This window comes from Podarcis cretensis (genome assembly GCF_951804945.1).
Source record: "Podarcis cretensis genome assembly, chromosome: 6".
Taxonomy (NCBI): domain Eukaryota; kingdom Metazoa; phylum Chordata; class Lepidosauria; order Squamata; family Lacertidae; genus Podarcis; species Podarcis cretensis.
In genome coordinates, this window is record NC_137175.1 from 41,748,188 (window position 1) to 41,767,112 (window position 18,925).

The following is an 18,925-nucleotide window of genomic DNA, read 5'->3' on the forward strand; positions in this document are numbered from 1 at the left end:
AAAGCAGAATTTGTGACAGTGATCATCTTGGCTGATGAGCACTGAAATGGCTCATGATGTAGAGAGTCTTAGTCACAACTTACTGGACCTTGGTACTGAAAGGACTGAAGAGTCAATGCTTATTCTGGCTTAGGCATTGCTCCAGTTTAGCGTGATTAACGCTGAATAATTTGCGTCCTTGTTAAATGACCCAGAGTGCTTCTGAGCAGGGAGGAAGCACCCTGATGGTGTGACCTCAGTGACCTCACCTCTTCCAATCTCTTGGGTCAGAGAAAACACTGCTGTGGTATAGTAGAAATTGTTGGCCGTTCCTCCGACTGAAGTCTCATTACTTCCCTAGTTTTCTCTGTTGCAGTCATCAGAGTAAATTAATATCACTGCCACTGACAGGGACAGGCATTCTGGCTTTCAAACGCTTTCAAGCTTCAAAGGAAGTTTTCGGCCTTTTTGGGTTGGGCCTACTCTCTGTTCTTTTTTCAAGCGTCTTTTTATTTTTATTTTTAAGAGACCTCTGGTTACGAACTTAATTCGTTCCAGAGGCCTGTTCTTAACCTGAAACCGTTCTTAACCACCCAATACTAAGAACTTATCAAAAATGTATAACTTGCTGTTGAAATGGAATACACAGGATGAAATGGTGAAATCAGCAATGATTAAATGGGCACAAGATATTGGTCATGATATTATGTTTGCTGACTGGGAACAGTTATGGACCACCGGTATCAAATTTACTGCATGTAATGCTTTAAAAGAAAATATTATGAAAATGATCTACCGGTGGTACATGACCCCAGTCAAGTTTGCAAAAATTTACCACTTGCCTAACAATAAGTGTTGGAAATGTAATGAGACTGAAGGCACCTTCTACCACCTTTGGTGGACCTGCCCAAAGGTTAAAGCTTTCTGGGAAATGATCTATAATGAAATTAAGAAGGTCCTTAAGTGGACTTTTCCTAAGAAACCAGAGGCTTTTCTCTTGGGCATGGTTGGCCAAGTGGTGTTAAGGAAGGATAGGACTTTCTTTATGTATGCCACTACAGCAGCAAGAATTCTACTGGCAAAGTATTGGAAGATGCAAGAACTACCTACTCTGGAAGAATGGCAAACAAAGGTGATCGACTTTATGGGACTAGCCGAGATGACGGGCAGAATCCGTGACCAGGGGAAAGAGATAGTGGAAGAGGACTGGAAGAAATTTAAAATATATCTTAAAAACAATTGTAAAATTGAGGAATGTTAAGATGTCAGGGGTAAGAGGTAAAGAATTGCAGCAGTAATTAAAAAAAAAAAATTAAAGGAAACTTTATGAAAGGGAATTAAGACAATGGACCTAAGGGTTGCTAAAGAACCATTAAACAAGGATGCAGGGATGGGGAGGTATGGGGAAGTCAAAAGAAAGAAGGGTATGAAATGATGATTTTGAAGCTATATTGATCTATATTGTTTTTGTTATCTGTCTGAAAAACGAATAAAAATTATTAAAAAAAAAAAAAAGAAACCGTTCTTAACCTGAGGTACCACTTTAGCTAATGGGGCCTTCTGTTCTCATCCTGAGGTAAAGTTCTTAACCTGAGGTACTACTTCCGGGCTAGCGGAGTCTGTCACCTGAAGTGTTTGTAACCTGAGGTGTTTGTAACCCGAGGTACCACTGTAGTTAACATTTTAATTTATGCCGCATGTCCCTGTAGTCAGTTCTACACCATTTCTTCTCCAAGTCTAAACAGTTGCAGTCTGCTGCAACTGTTTGTAATTGAAATAGGATTGCTTTTGACAATGTATCAGCCCAGCAATGGAAAAGTCCCATTCTAAGCATTTGCTTAGTGATGCAAGAAGGCTTTGGATTTTGCTGCTACCGTGCAAACAGATTGCTTTGCAATGCCATTCCACTCCTTTTCACAATAGCTCTGTGTGGGCACTGTTGTTGCTAGTGTTCAGATGGGGCACAAAGACAAAAAGCTTGCCATTTGCCCAAAGCCATACAGGCAGTAGAGGCTGGTCCAGCGGTGGAGGAAGCCACTTGGGCACCTGGGGCGGCACACCCAGGGACAGGGCAAGCCACCAATAGGGGCAGGGTGCAGCACGGGGCCTCTGGAGTCTGCCTGCCTCCTCCCACTCAGCCAGCCTACAGCTGGGGAGAGGCAGCAGGGGGACCATTTGGGGCAGCGTGGAGCCTGTGGGCACCCAAGCCACCACGTCTCTCCCAGGAGAGACGTGTGGCTTGGGCGCACTGCAGGCACTGCAGTGAGTGCTGCCCAGCATTTTGTCATCCCCCTCAGTGGTGACACCCAGGGCAGACCGCACCCACCGCACCCCCTTCCTCCGCCCCTGGGCTGGTCCATTTGGACAAAGAGGACACTGCCACACCAACCTCAGTCAGCGCCAGACATCCCCCCCCCTTCTTATTTACAACTAGCCAGGGGTAGCTCTGCCTGCCATGCGCTCTGATTCCACCTACTGGGACCTTCTGATCGTTTACCCTTTACCTCGATCACCGAATTCCTCAGGTGGAGCACCTGACTTCTGGTGGTTCCCCATGCCCCTGAGGTTCAATTGGCCTTTACTATGGGAGCAAGCAGTCCCTGCCCTGTGGAACTCCTTGCCAGTACAAGTCTGGCAGCAATCATCCCTCCCTTATTTGAAACATCTTCTGAGATCTATGCAGTTTGGACAGGCCTTTGTGATATGAATTTTCTCTTTCCAACCAACCTGTAAATACTGATGCTTTGTAGAGGCTTTAAATGATGTTTTTGTAGATGCCTTTTTCTGATTTCATTTTTATATGTTGTATACCACCTTGATGTATTTTTTCCAATGAAAGTGTGGATTATAAATATGCAAATAAATAAATAAATAAATATCATTGTGCTCCCTTCGACCCCCAGCTTCTGCCTATCATTCCCAATGGTCACCCGTCATCACTAAGTATGATGGCTGCTTTACAGTCAGGGCATTCCTCATAGAGGTGGGTTCTGCAAGTCCTTCTCCTGGACTGAATTGGTTAGGAGTCATGGAATACAGAAAACAGCCCTGTGTTGTGCAATTTTCTTGGAAGAACAAATTAGGATCTTTTTGCTAGGGATTTCAGCTGTGAGTCTTGGTAGATAGGTACTGCCTTGTCTAGGGATTCTTGGGAAAGATACAGGATTCCAGGGTTACAGTGACACCAAGGGCTGTGTACATCCACTCTGATAAATATCAACATTAAATGTTAAAGCACTTTAAAATAGACAAGGCCTTCTAAAGAGAGGGGAAACATTGGAAAGCCCATGAATTTAAAATATACTTTGCCCCCCTCTTCTTGGTTCTACCTCACTTTGTATGTAAAATTTGAAGCAACACATCAAAACATTCATTGGGCTTTCCCTGGTGTTACAGCAGCCTGTGTTTCCTTGAAACACAGAACCTCTCCTTTCTCCTGTGTATCATTTCATAGTTAGTTCACCATATCAATTCTGCCTCTCTGCATAATAGTTCTTAAGGATGTGCATAATTTGTTGAATCCAGAGACTTGCTGAGAGATAAACGTAAGTCTGCAATCCTGTTAATTACCTTGGTGCTGTTCATTAATTTTGCAACAGGGGCAGGATATTGTTTTCACACCAACTCATCTGCTGATCTGCAAGCTTGGGCATCTCAAATCCACCTCCTCTTCACCACCTTTCAGTAAAATCTCTGTTCCTTTTGTACCTCTCATTCTTGCACATTCTGGTAGGTACTTTTCAGCTGTTGGCACTGGTGCTAGCAAGCAATGCTATTTTATTTGATTGTTCCAAATTACTCAGAAGAAAAATAAGCTGGTACTTAGCTTCACAAATGCAGTTCTGCTCATGGTTCATCAAAGCCATATGTTCCCAAATTTGTATTGCAGGATTAAATGCATCTTTAATTACCCGAAAATAGCAGTGAATTGCATCAACAGAGCTAATGAAAAAAGAATATCTGAGGGCACAGAGTGACATAACAGGTAGGCTCTGTTCTTCTGGCTTTGTTGGACTAAAGGTGAACAGAGGCTTTAGTAGTGCTTGCTTGTATATCTGTCTCACCTAGCAGGTAGCTGTAAATCTCCCCATTGCTGCCTCACCTCCTTGTGGCAGATCATGAGATGTTCTGGCAAGGGAATCTGATAGTCAGCGTGGGCAGATCAGAATGGCTGAATAAGGTTTGTGTCCCAAAATGCGGCATCACCCCAAAAAGTTCTTGTACTCTGAAGCTACTATGCAAAACAAAAACTAATTCCTTCAGACATCTTGTGAAGGCTGTATTCTTGCTCAGGCTTTTCCAGATCAGTAAGATTTTGGTTTTTGAGTCTTCTAGATTTCTGTTTTATTGGCTCATAAGTGTTTTTATACTTTATTTTATTGGGTCTAGGTTGTTCATAACACATTTTAACGTTATAATTGGCCTTGGCCTGCTCTATCTTAGGCTTCATTGGTGCCATGTTGGTCAGCATCTCATCTTTGACTGAGAGCTGCAGGATTAGACCCCTTTAGCTTATGCCTATTAGCTTGGGAAAGTGGGAGAAAAAAGAAAAAGGCCATTGTGTTAAATTGTTTGGAATTCTGATGGCAATAGGTTTGGAGATGTGCCCTTTTTAATTCAAAGCCATCATTGCAATCAAGTCTATCTTTTCTACATATTAGAATGTATATTTAATAGGATACACACATGCATACAACACAGAGACAAAATATTAAATATCCTATTATAGATTGCTATCAAAGGCTTAGAGAACACACCAGTCAGGAAGCTGGACAATAACTTTATTTTCTCTCAGCTGCAACAGGAAGTTCCTGACTCCATCCAGATACAACTAAGTCCAGTGCCACCTAGCAGGGGTGCCAACTTGAATAAAATATTGTGGGGGCACAGGTAAGCCCTGCCCCGCATAATTGATCACATTTATGCAGTGCGCACACATCATTTAAATGAGAAGGCTCATCAACTTGGCAGGGGCCCGGCCCCCTCAAAGTTGGCTCCTATGCCACCTAGATATTGAATGATACTCTCCATACAGATCAAACAAAGGAGAATCATTACTGGTCTGCAACCTAATCTGTTAGGAACAAGGAGGAATGTTCATGAAAATCTAGATCTCCTTCGGATTTGCAAACGAAAACATTAAGTTTTCTTATGCCACGAAATCTATATGACCTCCCCATCACTTCCTGTAAGTCACCAGCACCATCAAAAAGTAAAAGGAAAGTGGGTGGACTTGTCTGCAGCCATGACTCTGTCTGTCTGGGCAGCAAATGCTTCTGCACCAGTGATGGCAGTTGGGTGTTGAACTAATGACTAAAAGCAAAGGTTTGCAGACAGTGGCTAGAGCAATAAACAAGAGTACAGAGGAGACATCCTCAGACATCTCTCTGAAAACTCCCCCCCATACATTTGTCTTTGACTTTCCTGAACAGCCTGTCAAATTCTGTGACAGAATGGCCATTAGGAATTAGTCCAATAAACAGCTTCATTAGCATTATGATCTTGGTGACCCCCTGATGTACTTTTCGAAGACTGTGAATGCCAAGTTGCATTGAGTCTGTGCAATTTCCCCAATTCATCAAAATCTTCTGGTATTGCCAGGCCCACTTACTGCATGCCCCTATTGCCAATCAGTGACTGGGTGAAGAGCATGGAGTCATTGTACAAGAACTGAAAAACTGAATATGTATATAAACAACATACATAAGGAAACACCTTTGAAAAGCCTGTCTTCCCAAACCAGGCTGCAGCAGGTGAGGGGGCAGTAATATAGGAAGCTGCCATATACCAGGACATACTATTTGCCAACCCACCCTGTTCTTAGCTGGCGCAGCTCCATGGATCCCATCTCTTTGCCCCCTGGCCTCACATTTTTGAAACGCTCTGCTCTAATGCCTGCCCAACCTGAACTAAGAAACTTTGCAAGGCCACTTGTTATCAGTGGACCCAGCTGTTATAAGGAGCACCTACTGCAGCTTGTCCAGGAAATGTGCTGCTCTTCAATATGTATGACTGATAAAGGGAAAAATGCTCCACTGGGTGGTAATTGCCAGAAGGTTGCATCTTGCTTTATGCTTTCTTGTGCCTTGCTATCTTCATCAGTGCCGAGGCCCATAATGGAAGAGGGAGTCAAGTCATAAGACCTTCATGGTGTAAGAGATTTTTGCGCTTTCAAAAGTTAGACAAATTCTGGGACTTGAAATCTCTGATCCATTAAGAAAAAAAGTAAAAACTTCCCAAGAGCTTATACGAAGACCAGAATAACCTACACAAATTAAGCATGTTTCTTCTGTTGTAAAGAGTACCTAAATTGGAGCATATACTGTACAGATAATATTGCTATCTGAAGTGGCTTAAAAGGTCTGAGATAACATTTTAGCAAGGGGGGAGGGCTGCCACTGAAGATGGAAAACTTACATTCTAGCACTCTGAACCTCCTTAGGACCCTAATGTTTCATACTGGTGTAGCACCTGGAAGTTCAGAATTATGGTAGAAAAGAAGCAGAATGCAAGCCAAGCATTAAGCGTAGTGCTTTTTTTCTAAATAAATGTTTAGGGGTACTCTCACTTTTCTACTCATATTGAAATACTGCCCCTCAATGAGGCCAAACTTAGATTCACAAAATGTTTAGGGGTATGCGTCCCCCCCAGATTAAGAGCATAAATGGAGACTTGCAGAACAACCCTATATGCATCTACTTGTATTGATAGGATTGCTGCATTAGCCTGTGATGGCAACCTGGAGACACAAAACATTACAAACACAGTTCTGCAATATGTTATGTGCGTAGATGTATACACTGGCTTGCATCTTACTTCATGTGAGAAACTGATGCGAATAAATCCAGAGCATACTATACCAAAGCGAAGTAGGAAGGGGTATGGCAGGAAAACAAAAGTTCCAGGAAGTCTTATTCTCAGATCTCTCATACTGCATCTAGTTTGGCTCTGAACAGTGAAAATCCCAGCCCCAGATGCTACCCCCAGATTCAAGCTTTGTGTTCCTTGCTCCCTGAACAAACGAGTTCACACAACAGCACACACCTTCACAAAATCAACAGTAAGCTGGCAAATGGCCATTTCCCACCTAATTAGGTCCTTGATTTAATTAGGCCCCATACTAAGGACAGTCCAAGCCTGTAGGGAGATGAAGAAACAAGAGCAGTAGCTGAGCTAGCATCATTCAGTTAGGCGTCTTCCTGGAGTGACAACAGATACTGTGCAGCTGGCTGATAAATAAATAGATCAGTCTGAATGCACTCTTGGGGCTTCAACTGATTTCATTATATTTTCTTTCAAACAAACAAAAAAGAAGTACTTGCGAGTGAAGATGGAAAGAAAACCAGGAAACAAATTGCCCGCCATGCAAACAGACATGGTTGTATCTGCAGAATAATAGCTTCTTAATAGGGTAGTGAATCATTGCAGCAGGTCAATACTGCCTCTGGGAGATGAGCGGTAGGATACAAATCAGCATTGTTCGCTTAGCCATTGGAATTATTTCATTAGCACATGCCAATAAATAGTCCCCCAACCCCCTTGACACAGTTTTATATACTTTACTTTTTCAGATACCTACTTGCGGGGTCTGAGTTAGGGAGGGTAATTGCCTAACGCCTTTTGAAAAATGCACCTTGTTTAAAAGCCGATGAAAAAAACCAAGATTCTAAACTCAGATTCTAAACCCTGTGCAATAATTCTTCAGGTACCCAGCGTAGTATGACAAGGCAACTCTAGTCTCTTGCCTGAGCAAAACTAAAAGCAAAGAAGAGAAGGAATTTTATCGCATTTCAGAATTCTCACACCATTTGCAAAGGGAACATCCGTAAATTCACAACTGCCCACAACTGGTACTCTCAAAGATATAGTATAAAATGCTGTTGGTGGGGGAGGGGGTACATGACCAGTTGTCAGGCTGGGGCCTAGTTTGCAAAAGACCACCACAAGGTCTAACATGGTCAAAGACAGCCCTTCATTATTTTGGACCACAACACCCATCAGCCCCATGCAACACAGTTGCGCTAACTGGAGTTGATGGGAGTTATAGTCCCAAACTTGTGGAGGGCACCAGGTTGGTCAAAGCTGCTCCAAGGACATTACCTTTCAGGGTAACTCCCTAAACAGTGGATATTCCACATACATCCTTCCCAATGGAGCCTTCCATTGTATCTTGCTGGCCGGGTGCCAGGCCTGGGTAGGCTTGAGAGAGAGAAAGCAGTAAAGGTTGATTGCTGGCCAGCTTGAATCCGAGAGTCAGGCTCATGGTTTAAAGCACCAAATGATTTGATAGCTTAATTAAATGGAAAACAATAATGCGAGAGCTCTAATTACCGTATTTTTCGCTCCATAAGACGCACCCTTTCCCTCCTAAAAAGTAAGGGGAAATGTCTTTGCGTCTTATGGAGGAAATGCGTGGTCCCTGAAGTCGAACTGCCCATAGGCAAAAAGCAGATCATGCCCCCTTTTTTTGAAAGAGGGAAGGGGGTGTTGAAACAAAGCCGCTGAGCAGCTTATCAGCAAGCGATCAGTAGGGGAGATAAGGGACTCTAGCCATAAAAGAGGCTGCCTGGGAGTGGGGAGGTAAAAACACATGAATCCTCAGGATTTTTGCATTAGGTCAACCCAAATTCTCCATCAGGTCACATAGCATGTCCATGGCTACAGCCTGCACTAAAAGGCACACGCATCCACTATTTCGTGGGGCCGCAGTGGCACAAAAATGTGGTTACAAACCACGGATCCACATGGCTACCCCAAACTCACCGTCAAATAACATATCATGTCTGTGGCCACAGCATGAACCACAAAAATCATACATCCACTGTTTCTTTCAGAATATTTTTTTTCTTGTTCTCCTCTTCTAAAAAGTAGGTGAGTCTTATGGTCAGGTGCGTCTTATGGAGCAAAAAATATTGTGCATAGAAACAAATATTGGCAGTCAAACTCTAAGAACAGGCAGTGACATGGCTTTAACAGAGCATAATTGTGCACCATTTTTGCTGTTTTTGTCATTTTTGCTGTTGATTCTAATAAGACAAAGTGCAGGAATGGGCTTTTCTTTCTCTTCTGTAGAACAATAATAGACCACTCTTCTCCTTGACATCAAGTTTTCTTTTTCTTTTCTTTTTTTCAGATGATCTTTATTGAATTTTTAGTTACATACTGTACATACACATACATTATATTTCACGTTTGTTCTTGCTCTCCTGAGCTGACTTCCCTCCTTCCTTCTTCTGGCTTTTTTGTGTCCTCTTTGACTTTTCACATTGTCTTTGTCCATTTTCCACAAGATTGTTCTTCTTCATTTTTTCCATTAAATGTCCGTAAACAAATAAATCTTTCTATATATACAAATTCTTGCTGTCTGTCTATATTCATTTACAAATATTGTTCAATAATAATCCTAGTATACATTTTTAATTCATTTTGATATTATTATCCAGTAAATTTCTTGTATTTTCCCATTATGAGATATTATTTTAATTCTACTGGTTTCCCTATTTCACATCAAGTTTTCTATAGGGGGGATTTTTTTGTATAGTATATCAGGCAATGATGCCGACCCACCTACAGCTTCAAGTGATCCTGCCTTGACACAAATTTATTACTCCTGTGAGATCAAATCCTTAGTCATACTGCTGATAATGATTGTGTGAGCAAGGAGCGGCTTCAAGCACATAATTTAGTACTCTTTTTCAGAGCCCGGTGGTGTGGGAACGCGATGCAGCTTGTGATATTGTAGTGTCCCTTGTACAAGGGCAGCTCCAGATCTGAGAAGGCCCTTGGACTTTTTAGCCCAGCATCCTGTTCCCACAGCAGCTAACCAGTGGCAAAAGCCACTTGTGATTCCCAGCCACTGGCATTCCAAGGCATACTGCCTCCGACGGAACATAGGCATCATGATTTGTAGTCATTGATAACCTTATCCTCCAGGGAGCTGCCCTCTCTGATTGGTTCTTGCCATCTGGCTCTATTGTTTCCTCTGTTGCTGTGCTAGAATCTGAAGAGTCTCCTGCTTAATACAACATGCACAACACACACACACACACACACACACACACGTGTCTTTTCTTTCTTGAACGAAGAAAGAGATTATTTATTTATTTATTTAAAAACCCATTTGCTTCCGTGACTCCAAAGTGAAGATCTTTGGGCGTCTAGATGGCACAGGGTGTTTGGGGGGCAGTTGTGAAATAGCAGATTGGCAGTTTTTGAAGTAAGATCCAGGCCACAATGAAAGAGCCCGGTAAGTTGGCTGAAGGGTGCAGGGACTACTGATATGGGATAGTGGGTCTGTGGCCTGCTAGGATTGTCTGCTGTTTGCCTATATTTGTAAATAAGGCAATTCTTTTGAAAGTTAAATCTTAGCTGCTGTCTCATCCAAAGCAAAGCCTCCCGTACTTCTTCCTTCTTTGGGGAGTGGAGATGGTTTAGCAGTCTTATTAAAGTAACTGCACTTTATTGCAGAATAGGCTGTTATGAAATAGGTAGTTTTTGCATCAACTACTGAATCCATGGCGATAGCCTGCTACAGGAAGAAACCCTTTCAATCTCCCTCCCTTATCAGAATCTTTTTACAGAGTATAGGATATTGCTATTATATCAAAATAATGTATAATCTACCTGCCCAGAAAGATGTACTACCAGGAATCTGATTTCCCTTCCACTTCTACATTCAATTGGGTTTCATTTCTGCTTTTAATTTTATTTCACATTTTAGTAAACTGCCAGGAAATCAGACTGTGGTAAAGAAGAATATTATTCCGTGCAATGCTTCTCTTTCCCCACAACAAGTTCATGATGACTTCAGTCATTGCTACAGGATGGTGCAGCCATATATTCACAAGATCATTTGTGCTAATTTCTGGTTGACCTATACAATCTTTTTCATGTGGTTTGCATGGTGAATTGACTGTCAGTCCCTACTAAGAGAAGAAAAGCAAACACACACAGACACTGCAAATACCCCAGGCTGTAGCAGTTTGCCTTCTGAAGAAAACTAATCCTGTTGAAAGAAAACCCATAATATTTGGGAAGCTGCTTTTCATTTTCCTCCAAGGAGTAGCAGCCAAGTTAGCTTTTGATGGCAATACGTGATGTTAATGTTTAAAAATCCAAAATGATCACTCCTTGGAAACAAAGGACACTTTTCTATTACCAACTCCATAGCCAAAATACACCTGAGATAAAGATATTCTATTGGGGCAATGCATCACTGTAATGGTGTATTCTATACCACTGTGTTCTTAGGAAGTGCTTAGGATCACTGAAAATTATTCACAGTTGCTGCTTTCATCAGGTTTGGCTATAGCCAGTGGGCCAGCCAGTCAAATTTATTTGTTAGAAACCTTGGGCCATCACAAAATACAAATAGTATAGAAGTACATATACTTCTCCAGCACATGGGACCCCAAGCTTATAATAAAATTCTGTTGGATCCTTAATCCTTTGAGCAGCTAAGGCAAACATAAATACATGTAGTGTTTTTCTCTTGAACCATCAACAAATAGCAGATTTTCTCTGTATTATTCAAAGATGAAACTCTCTGTAATATAGCTTTGTTCATGATTTCACATAGACAGTTCTATCAACAATTCTCAAATCTTTCTGAAGTCTCTGGAAAGTAACAATTTTGCTAAATTTGAGTTTAACAGCATTACTTAGAAAGAGCACTGAACTAAAAAAATAAAATAAAATCCATAAGAAGCTCTTTCTGAATAACCACAGAAACAGTTTATCACAACCTCTAATGCCAAATTTGACTCTGTTCCTAAGGATTCCAAAATTGTCCATGATTGCAATCTTGTGGATATTTGCTAGCCAGCCTCTGGAGAATGTGAAGAAAAAACAGCTGATGATAGGATTCATTGAAGCAAAAAGGTAGATCATAAACCAGACATATTTTCATTGACTTTCCATTCTATACTGTTCAATTATAATCACAAACTTTGACCACCTTGTGAATAAAGAGAGAATTCTGAGGGAGAGACTTTTCTGGATATGGAGTCATTAACGGATAGGAGGAAAGGGAGGAATATTGCAAATTGGCACACTTCTGCAGAATATATTAGCACTCACGGTGAAACTAATGAAGTTTTCCCCCAAAAAACACCCCGTACCATCTGGACGCCCAGAAGATCTTCACTTGGGAGCTACAGAAGCAAAATGGTGGTTGTTTTTTTTAAAAAAAAGAAATATTTGATCTATTTCTTCACTCAAGAAAGAAAAGACACTCACCTCTGTGTGTGTATGTGTGTGCGTGTGTGTTTGTATGCATGTTGTATTAAGCAGGAGACTCTCTTCAGATTCTAGCTCAGCAACAGAGGAGACAATAGAGCCAGATGGCAAGGACCAACCAGAGAGGGCAGCTCCCTGTCTATAAAACCCAGATCGAAGCAGCAGGCAGTTCACACAGCCTGGGGAATCAGCTGCGTTCAGATTTAGCATCTACCACCGGCACTCAAAAAGAGATCCAGGACCTTTGCATTTTGATTGATTTGCTTATCTTCATTCAATTTACTGCGTAGGCAAAAAATCTGTGCCTGATGGTGGGATTTTAGTTATTTTAATTGTTGTTGTTTTTTCCTGAGACTTCTATAAAAGACTCTGAAAATTAATATTAGTGCTGTCTGAGCCGGTCAGTGCAGAGAGGAAAGGGGGAAAAGATCTAATGGATTCCGAGAGAGTAAGGAACTAGGAAAGAAGTGAGGGGAGTGAGAGAAGAGAGACCATAAAATTCAACGAGCTATCAGATCCCAAAGCAAAGCAGGGGTGTTGATGGGCGCAGAAGAGGGAAATGAAAACTGAACAAGATATATTGTAAACAATTCATATTCATAAAAAAGATTTGCAGCTTTCCAGGTAAATTAGAAAAGGGGATTTAAGACAAATTATATTGTTAGCTGAATCTGACTCACCTCGTGATGATAAATAGCCAGGCCAAATATTAAGGGGAGAGGGAACAGTTAAAAGAAAGATGGAAAATTAATCTGGCTTCTACAGATCTACAGTCATGAGGAGGGTGCTATTAATCTAACTACCTGATCTCTCAGAGAGTCTCATATTGCAGAACTTACTTTTGGGAAATCACAGCACTTCTTTGAATCCTAGTCAATGGGGAAGAATAGCACTGACCGTAGCATCTTTGTGAACAGATCTTTTCTGGAGAGCACCAGACTCTTTGAGCCAAAGGATGGAGACGGCAACCAGACTATCCTCCACACCCGAGACGAAGAACTCGCCAAGGCTGAGATTGGGGTCCTGGCAGCCATCCTGGTGGTGACCCTGGTGGGGAACCTGGGCGTCCTTCTGGCCATGTACCGGCTAAGGAAGAAGATGAGCCGCATGCACCTTTTCATCCTGCACCTGGGCCTGACCGACCTCGGGGTGGCGCTCTTCCAGGTCCTCCCGCAAATGATCTGGGAGGTGACCTATCGCTTCCAGGGGCCGGATCCTCTTTGCAAGGCTGTCAAGTACCTGCAGGTGCTCAGCATGTTTGCCTCCACCTACATGCTCATTGCTATGACGCTGGACCGCTATATGGCGGTGTGCCACCCGCTGCGCACCCTGCAGCAGCCCAGCTGCCAGGCTTACCAGATGATCGGGGTCACTTGGCTGCTCAGCTGCCTGCTCAGCTTGCCTCAGATCTTCATCTTCTCTCTCAGAGAGGTGCAGCAAGGCTCTGGCGTGCTGGACTGCTGGGCAGAATTCAAGTATCCCTGGGGGGCTAAAGCCTACATTACGTGGATGACCTTGTGTGTTTTCGTGCTGCCGGTGGCCATCCTCACCGTCTGCTACAGCCTCATTTGCCACAAGATCTGCAAGAACCTTCGAGGGAAGACGCAGAGCTGCGGTCCTAGTCCTGCCCCTTCGACTGCGGCTGCTGCTATTTCTTACACAGCCACCGTTCAGAAGGGAGCAGAGTGCCAGTCTGGCTCCCGGGTCAGCAGCGTGCGCACCATCTCGAGGGCAAAGATCCGCACTGTGAAGATGACCTTTGTCATAGTGCTGGCCTACGTCGCTTGCTGGGCTCCCTTCTTCAGCATGCAGATGTGGTCGGTGTGGGACAGGAATGCCCCGAATGACGGTGAGTGTCTTTGAGGAGGAAAGAGAAAGGGTCAGGATTCAAAGTCTCACCCTGCTTCCTACATCACAGTCAGTGCAAGCTCTGGACCTTAGTCAGGCCTCCATGTGGTGATCAAGTATAGCTTTTTCTTTCATATCCATGCCACGGCGGGTGGGGAAGTGCTCTTCTGATTAGATGAGTAAAACCACCCAGAAGAAAACAGATTTAATGCAACACTCACAAATAGGTATACAGTACGGACACACTTCAGTGACTCCCTGTCTCTCACAGCAAATGCACACCAGCTCCTGATTTGCACATGCAACCTGGGAGAAGGAAATCTATCATTCATTCATTCATTCACTCACTCACTCACTCACTCACATCAGGCAAGAAATGTTTTCCCCGACACACACCTACCTACATCTCACCCACCAGCATAGTAAGATGCAATGTCTAGGCTGATCTCTGTCACAAACACACATTTACAACTTGTACCGTATTCTAGTACCAACTGCATTGCTCTGCATCTCCATCTAGCTTTCATCAAGGCAACACGGAAACGACTGTTTTCTAAAAGATTTGTGTGTGGTGGGGAAGAGGGGGTGGTTTTGCCTGTACATTATTATTTTCACTACGGTTACAAGATACGTCTACAATTATGGTTTTGAAGTAAAATAATAACATCACACGCTGTTGAAAAATTGGTTGCTAAAACAGAAATGCAGATGTGTGAACTTATAAGCCATCATGATTGTAGGATATACCATCATGGTGTTTAATTTCCCTATTTTGAGTTCTTTACAGAACATGGAATCAAATTATGCTTGGATTTGTTACCTAGATAAAGACTATATAGATGTTCAAATAATACTTTTTTTTTAAAGCAAGCAAGAGAGAGAATCATTAAAAGAACTGAGCACGAGAGCATCATCCCTTGCCTGGAGGATTTAAAATGAAACCCAAACAGTGTGGTCAACTAATCAATAGCTGAGGGTTGGTAGATAGTGGAGTCATTAGAGTGCCGGGTTTAGACTCAAAGACCTGAGTTCTAATCCTCCTTCAGGCACAGTCTATCCTATTTTACACATTGCATGTTGGTGCCTATGTATGTGTTGAGAATCAAAGCCAGTTCCAACTACCTGCTGCATATTACCTGTAGAATACTAGCAGTGTGACAAATGTTACTCCCACACCTTCAGTATAATCCTTCCCTATGCAGGCACAGTGATTTCTGAATAGGACTTAACAGAGCCCTGTATCTTACTCAGTTTCAAACCACACTCGCACACCCCTCTCTATCCTCTACGCAGACAATTAAGAGGCATCTTTCACATTTAAGGACACCATTATTACATGCAATTGTATTTTACATGTCTACATCTGCCAGAGACATACCACACATTTTTTATTTGCATGGAGTTGGTGGGGGGTAAATTAACTGCCATTGTTTTCCTCTCCATTTCAGAGTCCAGCAATGCAACTTACACCATCACCATGTTACTTGCCAGCCTCAGCAGCTGCTGCAACCCCTGGATTTACATGTTCTTCAGCGGACATCTTGTTCATGATATCATGCACTTTTTCTCCTGCTGTGGGAACCTTCACTCCAACCTCAAGAGGCAATTCTCCAATGGCAGCCTCTGCAGTCGGAAAACCACTATCTTGACTCACAGCCCACAGAGCACCCTAATTGCGGCTGGTGCCGGTGTTCAGATGCAACTGGAGAGCTTGAAAGATTTCTACCAGCCCTATGAGGAGGACACAGTGACTGAATCAAGGGAGCTCTAGAGTATAAGCTTGGGCCACTGTATGGTAGTTACTCTGTGACAGGAGCTCCGAATGGTAATGGAGAGCAGGGGGACTTGATGGTCTTATTGTGTATGGGATTTAAGTCTATTTTTCCACAAGAGCTTTGTTCTGCAGAAACTTGAGAGTTGGCAAAGAATACCTGCATCCCATTTATACTTATGTGTAATATATTGTGGACTTCTAGGTAGTCCCTGTGAGAACACAGTTCTGAGCCAGATAGATCTCTGGTCAGATCCAGCAAGGATCTCCTTATGTTCTTACCTGTCACTTTGGCTTTTCTATCAGACCTGAGCCATTTCTTTCTCAAGAATGCTGGTTGCAAACAAGCTGCTCAGTGGTAAGCTGATACCTTTCTGTGCTCCAGCTATGGCTGCATACACAATATGGCACATTTGAAACACATCCCCCCCCCCCCAAAGAACTCTGGGCGCTGTAGTTGACCCCTCACAAAGTTACAATCCCAAGCAATCCTACAGTGGCCAGAATTCTGCGAGGAAGGAAATAAGTTTTGAATGTGCTTTAGGCTGAAGGTGCTCAGCCTAGATGTGTGCAAAGTACCCACCGGTGGAACAAATGGTTTTGTACAGGACACAAAACCAGTTGTAACACCTCCCAGTCCCAGCCCCTCACTCACTCCACTGCTGCTTTCTCCCCCACCTCCCTAGTAACAGCAAGCATGACTCTTATTGCCCTCCACAACAGCAGGAGAAAAGAGTAGGCAGAAATAAAAATAAAAATGCTTGACCACTAGAGAGGTGGCATTGCTCTTGAACTGCTGCTCCACCCACATTCCCCTCTGGCCACACCCACACCTGTCATCTTGTCTTGCCCACTTTTGCCTTTGGTCCCAGCCACCATTGGCAGAAGGATGCCTAGGAGAGAATGCAACCCTCAAGCTGAAGAAGATTCCTTACCCCTGACTTCATGCTCCACCATGATAGCAGGAGGCAAGTTATTACCAAGTGCAGGAGGGTTTGCTTATGCCCTAGTTCCCTTCTCTGGTCTCCCTTTCCTCCACCACCCCTATATAATTGGAAGACGGAAAAGTGAGGTGAAAGTGACAGCCATACTTTGAACGCCACATCAGCCTCACCATCAGTCAGAATCATGTGGTGTAAAAATTCATGTTCTTTCTAAGCGGGGACAAACCAAGGTTTTGAGCTCCCCTAGAAGAATTCAAACTAAGCCTTAATGTAATAATTCATAATTATGGAGTTAAATATTGCATCCAGTTATTTTGGGTTGGAGCTAAGACTCCATCTTGTAGCTTGCTATTGTGGTTACTTTCATTTTCCTATGTTGTTGTTGCGTTGACCTGTTCATCAATAAACAACCTCTTGCTCTGGGCATACAAAGTGAGTAAACTTGACTTATATTAAATAAATAAGAACTTAACACATTCTAACAGTATTTTCTCACAGAACAATTAGAAGTGTTTATGGACATTCCAGCTATTACAGCTTCTCAGTCAAAACAAAATAAAAAAATTCCTTCCAGTAGCACCTTAAAGACCAACTAAGTTAGTTCTTGGTATGAGCTTTATTTTGTTTTGACTATGGCAGACCAACACGGCTACCTATCTGTAACTGCAGCTTCTCAGTCAATTTGTGTCAATGGCTTCACTGCCTCAAGCACAAAGCAATACTATAAGGATTGACTTTAAATACTATACAAAACACCTACCGGTAAGTCCATACCCCTTCCCCAGCCTTTGCTGTCCCACGTGTAATGAAATACTACTTTACCCTAGCATACATGGTTTATTTTATTTTATTTTTTTCAGAAAAAGGGGAGGGGGGTACAATGCAAGAGAGACCAAAGCTTTTTACTTTATGACAATATATTTCTATCAAGCTTTATATGTCATGTTATAATAGTTTATGAAGAAAGGCCATTTTTTGGTAATGCATTTTTATTTGGGGGGGGGGGGCAATTGCAGAGCTGCCACTCCTTCTGTACATTGCATTGACTAGCTTTTCAATCTTGGCTACATTTTAGGATTGAGGAAATGAATGTAAGCTGTAGGTTTTTACAGTATCTGCCCTGGACTGGCTTTTCAGAGATTATTAAATTCATTATAAATTGCAGCTGTTTGGAATCTATTCAATTAAATCAGATTAAAAAGATTAAATAAAATCAATTGTGGATTTAAATCCAATTCAAGTCTCACTATTCCTAACACAGTTATAACAATGTAGCATCCAATAAGTATAAGCTATCCATCAGCCCTGCCATGAAGCATATGGAGCAGATCTGCAAAAGGATATTACACTTCCAATATTTGCAATATGTTTCTGAAAACATCTCACTAAGCTTCGTGGGTGGCAGATGCCATCTAAATAGTCATTTATGCTGTGCCTCTCCAAGCAAGAAACTTAGTGGTATCCTTTTTGCCAGATAGCATACATGACATGTTTAAATGAAGGCTAAGGTTTCTGACTATGAAGCCAGCTTCAGAAGGCTGGAATGAGATTTTTTAGCATTATTTTTAGGCTAGCCATCACAGACAATTCCTTTGCCCTGTCATGGGTATCACTCCCAAAGTAAAAGACGGAGATGCAAGAGGTTTGAAGGATAGTGCTGACCCATTCGGTTTCAAACAAAATATTGTATTTTGGAGTTGACTTCCCCATTGACATTGCAAAAAGCATGAACAACATACATTTAAAGCACACGACTTCCCTCAAAATTGTAACCCTGTGAAGGGAAAATTACAGTTACTGAGATTCTTTGGGGAAGTGTGTATGGTGTATGGTGTGTACACAGCCAAAATTATTTGGGAAGGCCTGGCTTGTATTTGGGAACAGCTTAAGCACCAAATGAAAATGAAGGTGGAATTTCCTTTTTACAGAGAGCAAGACTCCCCATAGGAATACAACACAAATAGCAAAGGGTCAAGCTTTCGATTTCCCAAACTAAAATATGAAACTACAATACTACAATACACACAGATCCTCTGTGTTGTTTACAGACAGAATTAAAGATATAAAAATAGGGAGTTTTGGTCATTATTTTTACTCATTTTAAAGAAATAGAAATGTCACTTTTTATTTGACGTCTACTTTGCAA

The 18,925-nt window shown here is 42.3% G+C and overlaps 1 protein-coding gene across 1 annotated transcript; it reads left to right on the top strand.

The window, feature by feature from the left end:
* The first annotated feature begins 13,053 nt into the window (after positions 1 to 13,053).
* On the top strand, positions 13,054 to 16,132 carry AVPR1B (arginine vasopressin receptor 1B). The gene is made up of 2 exons (XM_079981882.1): positions 13,054 to 14,065; positions 15,513 to 16,132. Exons 1-2 carry the CDS (start codon positions 13,093 to 13,095, stop codon positions 15,833 to 15,835), a joined length of 1,296 nt encoding a protein of 431 aa, XP_079838008.1. The 5' UTR covers positions 13,054 to 13,092; the 3' UTR covers positions 15,836 to 16,132.
* Positions 16,133 to 18,925: the final 2,793 nt, after the last annotated feature.

Coding starts and splice junctions, on each gene's coding strand:
- AVPR1B (XM_079981882.1), top strand. CDS start 13,093: ATGGGGAAGAATAGCACTGACCGTAGCATCTTTGTGAACAGATCTTTT. Junction 14,066..15,512: donor CAGGAATGCCCCGAATGACG/GTGAGTGTCTTT, acceptor TCTCCATTTCAG/AGTCCAGCAATGCAACTTAC.